This window comes from Crassostrea angulata, chromosome 3 (assembly GCF_025612915.1).
Source record: "Crassostrea angulata isolate pt1a10 chromosome 3, ASM2561291v2, whole genome shotgun sequence".
Lineage (NCBI taxonomy): Eukaryota > Metazoa > Mollusca > Bivalvia > Ostreida > Ostreidae > Magallana > Magallana angulata.
In genome coordinates this window covers 16,333,302-16,344,967 of record NC_069113.1, presented here as the reverse complement: position 1 = coordinate 16,344,967, position 11,666 = coordinate 16,333,302, and the positions used below count along the sequence as shown (strand labels likewise).

Below are 11,666 nucleotides of genomic sequence, written 5' to 3'. Positions count from 1 at the left end.
TATCTAATGTTTTCAAGAAGGGAGCTTCATTTCCTAATACGTTTTCATACAAGGTGGAAGGATTTTAGTCGCATTTATGGCAAACATTAATATGAAATATTTATCCAACGAAAATGAATTGGAAAAGAAAATATTCATCAATGGAAGAGAACAGCAACACGTTCACCTAGATTTAAACGAAACGGGCCTGGGTAAGAAAGGATGGAAGAAGTTGAGGCTGATCCTCCTCGTCGGATTTTTGGTGGGATTGGCTTCGTTGATTGCTGGTGTAGTCATTATACTCCTGGCTCCAAAACATCCTTACCGACCCGACCTAAAATGGTATGACAAGGACACTGTGTACGAAATCCTGCCCGAATCTTTCAAAGATTCAAGTTTTAAAAATGTTTACACTAAAAAAGGAGATGGAGTTGGGGACCTCAAAGGTATTTACTTTATTCTACTATATAGCCTTTAATTTCATGTTGGGCAAACTTTCGCTGAAAAACGATTTGAATCCTTATTCAGTGTTAAAAGTTATTGATAACGAAACGATTTTGTGTAAGATCAGATTGCTACCCGTAAAACAGCGTCAAATCCTTGCTCGCCGATTGTTATATTTAATTAAACAATAAAATGCTCATTCGGGATATGAAGATAGCGACATTGCAGAAAAAATACATAACCCGCTAACGCGGGTTATGTAATTTTTTTCTGCAATGATAGCTACCTTAATAACCCGCATGAATCATCAAAGAAAGCATTTTATTATTTATATTAACATCTTTCTTTTAACTAACTAATAAATTGATTATGAAAAGTTAGTAAAATTCACTAAATTACTGTTGATGTACGTAAGTAAGTTAGCTAAAAGAAACAGCCAAATCGTCTCATGTGAGACTCAAAGTCTGACATCATCATGATTATTTTGTGCAGGTGTAATGAAGAATAATGACCCCCGTAGAATAATGACCGGGGGTCATTTTTCTACGTAGAAAAATGACCCCCCGGTCATTATTCTACGCAGAAAAATGACCCCCCGGTCATTATTCTACGTAGAAAAATGACCCCTTTGCCTGAAGAATAAGTGTCATTTTCATAAAAATGAGCACACTCCACATGAAGAAAAGTGACCCCTGTAGAATAATGACCCCCTTGTAGATTAATGTTTTTCAGTATATTTTTTTATTATTTGTGAAATAGTCTTTACATTATTGTAATTTTTACTGCTGAAGTTTACAAAAAATAACAGAAATTATAATTCATATTCCAATAAACTTAAAGTGAAAGAAGGGGTATATCTTCCTTCCGTTATCACAAGATATTGACGTATTGCATCGGGATATGGTTGTCATCTTAACAAATATTTTTACATATATCTATGGTGTTCCGATAGGGCCACTTTGACCTTAGGGCGAAGATGCGAAGTTGCAAAGGCAATAGTGCGAAGGCGAAAGAGCAAAAGTGCGAAGATGAGACGAGAAGCGCGGAGATGTGATGCCTAAAGTGCGAAGGTGCGAAGGCGAAGGAGCGATACTTCTATCGCTCCTTCCCAACTTTGCACTCTGGCCTTCGCACCTTCGCCTTTGCCTTTTTTGATTGCATTCAGGAAGTCTCGGTCGATTACATAGAATTTAATACTGGCACCGTACTCGCCAAGGTTTTTCGATTAATCCATGCTATTATTGGTACGCATGCGCTAGGCCATCGCGCTTGCTATGAATGTTTATAAATATTTTAATGTGTACATGTAACATATACGTTTACCAGTGCTGGCTATGCCTAATCATTATCTACTCCACACAAAATTTAATGTCCGCCATAATGTGTACATATGCACTTCCAGACTCCTGTCACTTTCCAGCCGTCTCTTTACCGTGGACCAAACACAGTAACAATGTAATTTCATTTTGGACACTCCTTGCTCCTTGCTCATGCATGGATCTAGAGGGGGATAGCCCCCCCCCCCCCCCCCCCCCGGAAAATTCAATATTAATAATTTCACGCAGTAAAAGGGGAGAAGGAGTCCGGACCCCATCCCCCTGGAAAATTTTATTTTATTAATTTTATAAAAATAAAATTAAAAGAATAATCAGTAATCATCCATTTTTCTGATTACAAGTTATTGTAATTTAATCGATTACTCTGTGAAAAAGTCCTGTAATCATGATTAAATTTTGATTACTTTTATGATTACAAATGCAAAATTCAATAGGTTGAAATCATTATTCATTCGATCTTATATTTAGTGAATAAGGTTCAGTCTTAAAGTTGGCCAGTATTCCTTTATTGTCCTTGGGCATGTTTAAATTGATGTCCAGTCACGATACACTGAGTTTGCTATTCAACAGTCCTTGCTTTTAGGCGCATTAGAAAACAGTTCACATACTGGGCTTATTTAGTTATTTATTATTTAGTTGGACTTTGTTTAGAGAAAGATGTCTGCTGTACAACATTTTGAGTTTTCTGATGATCAACCATCATCGGGTATTGTGAAAGCCAAATGTAGATACTGTTCTGCATACATATATCGGGGAATGCAAAAACTACTTCAAATAGTAAATAATGCAACAAATTACGTTGATACCAAACTAAAGATTCCTGTCAAAAAACTCACTGTTTTTTTTAAATGAAACATTTAAACTATGAAAAAACTGAAAAACAAGTAATGCAATCTAAAGTAATCACAAGTAATCATGATTACAATGAGGAAAAGTAATCTAATGTAATCAATTACTTTTAAAAATGGACGTAACTAGCCTGTAATCGATTACTTTTAAAACCCAAAGTAATTGTAATTTAATCGATTACTTTTGAAAGTAATCAACCCCATCCCTGATTATATGAAAACCATCCTTTATTATCTTGGATATTCATGGATTCTGTTTTGAAACAACATCGTATATCACCTGTTAAAAAATTGTATGTTAATCATATGTTCATATGTTAATCAATACAATAATATAAAATTAAAATTGCATCCTATCATAATTACAATACATATCATATAATACCATAAAATACCGTAAAAAATTGTGAGATATGATATTGTAACGTATGACATGACATTGTATTTAAGGAATGAATTCAATATTTATTTGTTTTATACGATATAAAATGGTTTGGGGCAGTTTACGCTTTATAAACCGCGAAGCGGTTTATAAAAAAGCGTAAACTGTTTCAAACCATTTTATATCGTATAAAATTAATAAATATTGAATTCATTGCTTATAATTTAATTTTTCTACTCTTCATTGTAGATAAAAACGGTCATTTGACCTTTAATATGACGTAAAACATGTACAACATTCAAACGTAACGTCAGGCGTATTGATACGTTTTTTGACGTTAGTCTTACTATGACGTAGGCAACATTCTTCATACAATATAAAATAATTTTTTAGCCAATTAGAAAGCGCGTTACAACCAGAATTAAATTATTGTGTAATACATTATTGTATTTGATCAAACAATACAATATCATAAAACATAATACAGTATAGTATTATATGAAACAATATCAAACTGCAAAAATACATCATAACATTGAAACATATGATATCATATTGGATAATTAAGCATTGAATCATTATTGTTTGAAAGATGTGGTCTCATAACTGCAACGGTGTGTGCATACAAATTGTATAACGCGCGCTAGCGCGTTATGAAAATTTGTTTGCACTTATTGTTGCAGTTATGAGACCACATTTTTAAAAAAATAATGATTCAATGCTTATATTTACATTTTTTAAACATGTATTTCCTTCCGGCAAATATGATTTTTTTTAAAAGGCTCTGTCTTTTTCAACAAGTAATGCGAAATTAACAGAATGGCCACTGGAACAGCCACAATATGCTGACAAAAATAGTACGCAGCGTTTTAAATTCTAATAACACAATTTTATTTTTCTTTCTTTAATGTAATGAATTTACTCTTGGTATACTTAGAAATTAATCAATTGAATTCATTTAACTGTCAAAATATATTTACATCAATGAAATATTAATCAGCGTAAGTATAATATTAGGTCGTTATTCGGTTAGAAGCCGCGAGAAGAGTCAGTTCTTGTTCTTCGAGAAATACTGAAGAAACACTTAATGTATTCATACGCACCAGATTTGGTGAGAAAGTCTTCTGTGTTGTTTGTAAATATCACTTAAATTAACCAATGCAATTTAATAGAGGGAAAGAAAGTAAATGTAAACATTATAGTATGATATTGTATTGTATGATACTGTATCATATTTGATACATAATATGATATGGATTATATAATACAAAATAATTTGATAAACATTGTATCATATCAAATGAAACAATATCATGTGATAAATTAAAATATAATACAATCATACTATACACATTGTATCATATGATACAATAATATATAAAGTAAAATCTCATAAAATACAATTTCATGTGATATGATAATATATCATATAAACCAATATCATATTATACAATATCGTATGATACGATATTTTATAATATTACAATATCATGGGGATCATGTTACGTCATTTAACAACAGCTACATCTATCTATCAAGCAGGTTTGAGTGAGGTAGGAGATTCCTTTAGCATCCTTGATAATGGAGATCAGGCTCTGCATCTGAAGCAACCTCTGCGTTTCATTTATAATATAGTTAAATCAACTATGCAAGCAATCTATCTAGCTATGAAACATGTGACCTGTTCCAAAAAACTAAACCTCATCAAGAATCATAAACCTATGGCTCTGATCTGATTCAGCATTCAAGCCTGTCAGGTGCATCAGTATCATAAGACTATATCAATGCAAGATTGTTGAAGTTAGGACCAGTAATAACTAAGAAATCGTCATCAGAGGGCACCTGTTTCAAAAACTTTAAGCAGCTCTTAAAATCTTAACCTCCTCAGGCATCGGAAACCTGTGGCTCAGATTCAGCATTTAAGCCTGTCAGGTGCATCACTATAATAAGACGCATCATCCATACAAGTTAAATGAAGTTAGGACCAGTAGTAACTAAGATATTATCATTAGAGGGCGCCTGCAACAGAAACTTTAACCAGCTCCAAAAACCTTTACCTCCTCCTGCATCCGAAACCTATAGCTCAGATTCAGCGCTCAAGCCTGTCTGGTGTATCAGTATCATAAGACACATCATCCATGCAAGTTTGGTGAAGTACGGACCAGCAGTAACTTAGATATTGCTATTTAAGGCACCTGCAACAAAAACTTTAACCTGCTTCAAAAACCCTAACCTCCTCCAGCATCTGAAAGTTAGGAACCAGATTCAGTAGGTCCAGATGCATCATCCATGTAACTTTGGTGAAGAGAGGACAAGTAATAGCTTAGATACAGGAGCTGCATCTAAAACTTTAACCAGCTCCGGACGCCGACGCCATGGGTATAGCATATGCTCCCACTGACTTCGTCTCGGTGAGCTAAAATGGCGAAAGCGCGAAGATTCGAAGGCGAGAGTGCGAAGTTGCAAAGGCGAAGAAGCGGTAGTAGTACATGTATCACTTCTTCGCCTTCGCAGCTTAGCACTTTCGTCTTCGCATCTTCGCGCTTCGCCGTCGCATCTTCTATATTCTTCATATTGTTCATGAATTATACTTGCATTGAGGATTTCCGCAATACAAACTGCTGGGTATACAAGTGCATCACCCAGAATTATTGATTAAACCAAAATTATGAAAAGTTTACTCCACTGTTAGGCATTATAACCAAGCTGAAGTTAGAGCCATTACCCCAGTAGAGGTTAACGGCCAATAAGGAAAATCGTCAAAGTACTGAGAGTACTCGTACAGAAAATATATTTTACTTTATCCTCGGCATACTTTAGTAAGTTTAGTTATTATCAAGATGATTAATGCATCAATAGTTTGTATGAGCATTGATAACGTTGGATACAATCAAGATCGTGTGGTCAAATTCAAGTGGGATATAAATCCCTAACATGGGTCCTAACCTCTTATCAACGCTTTTAGAAACAATCTTTTCTTATTATAATCGATCAGTGTTTATTATCTAGTAAGATTTACTTTAGCCAGGTACTCTTCACAAATTTGCTCTAAAAGAATAAAGTCTATCCATGATCACAAATACAACATTACAACAAATGTTTAGAATATTGATGTTCATGTATTACGTAGAAGAAAACAAAACTAACGCAGAATGCTTTTTTAAAAAATCACTTTCTCCAAGAAATGTAAATAAGAAGTATTCATATTCCTACGTTACCTGCCCCCTTAGTCTTTTTCCATAAAGATATATACATGCATCATTCTTCGATTGACAATTCATTCACCAATGAATATTGCTTATATTATTACAACGATTATTCTTTCATGATTATTGTTCGTTAATTATCACACAATATCCTCATTGTGTATGAATTTTTCTTTATATGCGTCATTTCCCGCCGTTTGTCGACGAGAGAAGTGACGTAACTGTTAACAATCAATTTGTGGCATGTAAGAGTCACTGTGTTTTGCGTGTGCTTGCTACGGATAGGAAAAACTGTATACAGCGTTTTATTTACAAGATCGGTGTTAATAACTTCAAAATCAGTTGAACAGAGTGAAAAATAAAGTAATTTCAAAGTCATATCTTGGATACGGGGTAACCAATTTATATTCATGTTTACGGGGGGGGGGGTGTCATTTTTTATGGGGGTCATTTTTCTTCATGTTTAACATGAAGAAAAATAACCCCTGGGTCTTTTTTCTTCAGAAAAATCCAATAATTCTTCAGCTAGGGGGGTCATTATTCTACGTAGAAAAATGACCCCCGGTCATTATTCTACGGGGGTCATTATACTTCATTACACAGGCCGTGATTTTTCTGGTTAGTGATTTTAGGTTGCTGGTGGGTTCGACCAATCGATAAACAGGGCGCATGTCCATTTTATTCCTGTCAGTATCTTGTCAGTTTCAGCCGTTGTAGATTTCGACCAATCGATAAACGGGGCGTGTAGATTTCAGTCTGGCTGTTGCTATAGGGCTATGAATTAACTATATGTTTCCGTAAGAAATAGAGGAACTACTCTTTAGTAGATGTAAATATATATAAGTATACATGTATTCATGAATATATATATATTTTCGTATTGGATCTTCCGCTTTTCCTTTTCCTTCATGAGTTCGAGGTTTCATAAGGAATAAGGAATCATTCTTTGAGTATTATGAGGTGATAATTTTGGTCGGGGCGTGATCAAATCCAATAAAGCCCGAAGGGCTTTATGATAGATTTGATCACGCCCCGACCGAAATTATCACCTCATGATATTCAAAGAATGATTCCTTATTACTTATATTTATATAATGTTTAGCCATCGTACGATTAAAGTCTTAAATAAAAATAAACAAACCCCGCTGGCGCCTCATTTTCGCGTCATTTGTATTATGGGTTATATAGTACAAAATCGATACGTAGTGTTATCACAGGCAAAGACACTGGAAAATGTAATTATATAAAAATAATTAGAAAGGTATGTAAGAATTAACTATGAGCATTCTGGTTAATGTGCTTCTTGTTTATTATCATCATAGGAATTTTGGCTCGTTTGGATTACCTGAAGGATATTGGTAGCAAAGTCCTATACATCAACTCAATATATGAAAGCAATGGCGAGGATCATAAGGCAATTGTCAATCATACAAAAATTGATGAAATATATGGCTCTATGGAAGACTTTGTAGAACTTCGTAAGGTCACTAAAGAGATGAAAAGTATGTAAATATAATGCAATGTGCCTCTTTATAAACTCATATCCTGTTTTTATTATTATTTGTTCTTACTGTGTAACGTGTCCCAAAATTTCATAGTCAGGTAATCTAGATGGAATGCTCAAAGCTGTTTTCATGTGTATCGTGTTTTTTCATATATTCAATCAAGTGCGACTGATCATGGACTTCATCCCAAACCACACAGGAAAACAAAGCCAGTGGTTCTTAAAGAGTCAAAAGAAAGAAGGAAAATATACTGACTATTACATATGGACCACCTGTGATCCACAGACGTATCGCCATGACTTAGTAATACGTGTATTTTTACAAATAATAAACAAGCATTCCTTTATCATGTTTATAAAGGTTTCAATTTCGATTTCTTCTTTGACTTTCGGTGTTTCTTTACCTAGATGGTTATAAGAAGAGGAGCGTGGACGTATGACGACACCAGAAAGGAGTGCTACTTCCATCAGTTGGAGAGTGATAAGCCAGACCTGAACCTCAGGAGTGCAGACGTCAGACAGGAACTTGAGGTGTATATGATTTACTATATCATTTGGAAAATGTGAAATTTGCATTAAAAATCTTATATACAAGTTTGTTCTTTCTATTTTAGAGCATCTTGCGTTTCTGGTTAGACAAAGGGGTGGATGGTTTTCATGTTCAGGATTTTCAGCATCTGTACGAGGACAAAATCCTGGGAAATGGCACTCTTGTTAATGGGAAGACAGACAGTGTAAGTTCCTGCCTGAATACCTAGAGAATACTCATTTTTTAAAATGAATTTATGCTAGTCTTTTAAAAAGTGCATTGACCATAAGTATTATCTGTTTAAGGAGCACAAAGACTTAAACCGCATTCGGACCAGCGATAATCTGAATTATCCCAAGTTGCTTAAAGCCTGGAAGACTGTGTTGGAGTCATACAATACAAAGCCAGGCAGAGAAAAGGCTCTTATTGTGACGGCTAAAGATGATCTGAACACAACCACGGAGTACTTTGATGCCGGAGTCACCATTGTACGAGTCACACCATTGTCTGACAGTGGTGCTTCATTTGCTGAACGCATAGAGACCAAACTAAAAGATGCCAATTCCAAGAGAATAGGATGGATGGTGAGCTTGTATTATTTTGTTACTTTAAAATCAAAAAAATAAATTTCTATTGGTTATCCTTTAGACTGTCTTCATAAATACATAATGTCATCGAAATATTAAAACACGTTTTTTAACTTTCAGTATGGTGACAAATATTCCAGTCGATTAACCAACAGTTTAGTTGGCCCAGTACAAATTAAAGCTTTGTTGACTCTACAAGCCACTCTGCCTGGAGTCCCATTTAACTACTACGGGAATGAGATCGGAATGACCGACCACCCCACACTGTCTACACCTAACAAGTACAGGACTCCAATGCAGTGGAACTCCAAAGGAACAGGATTCTCCCAGAATACTCCATGGGTGGATCGAAATGCTAACTACATCACAGTCAATGTTGAGGTAAAAGGCTGTTTCATTATCAGCTTGTTAAAAGGTTTAATGTATTATTTTGTAATTTTAATGTGATTTTGGTATTTACTAAGGTTTTGTGTTTATTATTTACAGACTGAAAAGGCAATTGGAGATGAATACACCACACTTAAGGTGTACAAAAGGCTTCAGGAGCTGAGAGAAAATGAGTCCTTCCAGTGGGGAACAATGAGTGTGTATAGAGATGGAGACCTCCTGATTTACACCAGAAAGGCTGATGGATTCCCGGGATACCTGGTGGCCATTAACCTTGGAACCAGTAAGGTGACCGAATCTTTCCATGCAGCCACCGGAATTCCCAAGGAAGTCAAGGTGGTCTTCCATACTCACAAGGACGACAACAGCGCCATCAGTTTGTCAGATACTTCTTATATACTGGATCCAAGTCATGCAGTTGTTTTGGAATATCAATAATGTTTTGTAATTTTGGAAAAAATGTTTCAAAAGATCAAGAAAACAAACTAACTTTGAATCCCATATTGTCTTTAAAAGCAATTAAGAACACAAGCTTAATATAGAAATAAAAGAATTTAGATTGCTTAATAAAATTGAAGTCAAAATTGATTATTTGGGTTTCTTATTTTACCAAGGTTTACAGGGTACTGAACACCTTGGTCTTCCTGTAAATTTTTACAATTTTCTACTTTGTAAATCTTTCATCTTCAGAACCACTCGATGAAGAGGCATTCTGATTTTCTTTAGTAAACTCTTTTTTCAACATTAATTTTTTTAAAGAATAAAGGCATAAACAAATCTGCTTAATGAAATAAATAGCAAGACCGCAACCTAATTTCTGTACAGGATGACAATAACGAAATATTGCTTCTGTGGTTTCTAAATAGCTTTTATCATCAAAACTTAACAGAAGTCTGTTTACCATAATTGTTTTTCGTCAATTAAATGGTAAATTGTATTATTTTTAAAATAAAAAAATTCGTACATGAAAATGAAGTATCGATGTTCATGCGACGGGGTCGGAGTAGGGGGTGAACATTCCTATCACAGGCACCTAAATTATCAATGTATAGGGTACATAATTATATTTTTTATCATGAGAAAATATATTACTAGTATGTGCCTTTGTTTGAAATTTACAGGTAGTTTATAAAATTAAAAGCTCAAAATAAAATATGACAACTGTTCATTTATTATTTTGTCAGGGAAATGCCCTGACTTCTTTATATTAAGCGCACAGGCACCTGACGTTATTAAATGGATATTAGATTTTCAGTCTTAATTGAAATCGGACAAACCAAACTAAAACAAAGCAGTTACGTCCGTATATATGTATCGGACAGTATGTAAGAATTAAAATTCAAAAAATGAAACTATATTACATAAAGGTACAATTAATATAGCATTGAATGATTTATTTTTGACGTCGTCGTGTCAATAACTGCCGTCAGGTGAGCAGACAAATTGAATAACGCGCGTTATCGCGTTATGATAATTTGTCTGCTCACCTGACAGCAGTTATTGACACGACTACGTCAAAAATAAATCATTTAATGCTTATATTTACATTCCCTTACTGAAGAAATCAATTGTTTACTTATATAAATCGATATAAAGTGCAGATCACGGAGGGAGTGAATAAGTAACAGCAAGAACAGCTGTTTTGTAAAACCGGTTTAAACTGGTTTTCACATAGACTGTTGAGATGAGATCAACGAGCATGAAAGTATAATCCATGATAAATAACTCTTGAAATGTTGCTTTTAACAATAAAGTCAACTTTTTTGTTGAATAATTATAAAACATTATGTTTGACAACATTCTTTAAATGCATTTTTTTAACCGATAACATAGAAATCACTGTTTGAGAACTACTTATTTAAATTACTCGTAAATTCATACGCAGTGAATAGGTGTTGCATATTTAGAGGCATTTATAGATTATTTTATATCATCATTTTATATCATCATGTGAAAAATATGACCAATAAAGAAAAAGGAATATTTAATTGATAACAAACATATCTGCTTAATTTTTTAGATTTAGATAAGCAAAAAAAAAATACAGGAGACAAAGGAGTCTAATTGTAGTTTTCTCGTATTTTTCTGTTTTTGGCTCTAAATAAGAAATAAATTTGCTTTTTGGTTCTTTACTATAGCGCGTCATTTTATTTATTCCGTACCTTGGTCTACTTCTATAAATAAATTTCTTCCTGTTTCAGCTTTTACACCCTATTGAATTACCAGTCAGTCAAGGATGCGGGTCGTTGTGCATGACGCAGTGTCCCCCCAGACTGTATTGACGCAGCTTATTCAAACACCACGATTTCTATCCATGTATAAAAATTAAATTTCACATGGTCCTCCTTTATTCATAAGAATTCCTTTCACACCCACAGTCATATAATGAGCGAGGAAATTATTCCTTTTAATATTTTAAAAGTCGTCCTATGGTGGATTTACCTGTGAATATTCTTTTATTGA

The 11,666-nt window shown here is 34.2% G+C and overlaps 1 protein-coding gene across 1 annotated transcript; it reads left to right on the top strand.

Annotated features, from left to right (window-relative positions):
- Nucleotides 1-9,789, top strand: LOC128177245 (neutral and basic amino acid transport protein rBAT-like). Its single transcript, XM_052843882.1, has 8 exons — nucleotides 1-425; nucleotides 7,519-7,698; nucleotides 7,865-8,004; nucleotides 8,109-8,231; nucleotides 8,315-8,434; nucleotides 8,535-8,813; nucleotides 8,937-9,197; nucleotides 9,303-9,789. The coding sequence occupies exons 1-8, from the start codon at nucleotides 77-79 to the stop codon at nucleotides 9,639-9,641; spliced, it is 1,791 nt and encodes a 596-aa protein (XP_052699842.1). The 5' UTR covers nucleotides 1-76; the 3' UTR covers nucleotides 9,642-9,789.
- Nucleotides 9,790-11,666: the final 1,877 nt, after the last annotated feature.

Coding starts and splice junctions, on each gene's coding strand:
- LOC128177245 (XM_052843882.1), top strand. CDS start 77: ATGGCAAACATTAATATGAAATATTTATCCAACGAAAATGAATTGGAA. Junction 426..7,518: donor TGGAGTTGGGGACCTCAAAG/GTATTTACTTTA, acceptor TTATCATCATAG/GAATTTTGGCTCGTTTGGAT. Junction 9,198..9,302: donor ACATCACAGTCAATGTTGAG/GTAAAAGGCTGT, acceptor TATTATTTACAG/ACTGAAAAGGCAATTGGAGA.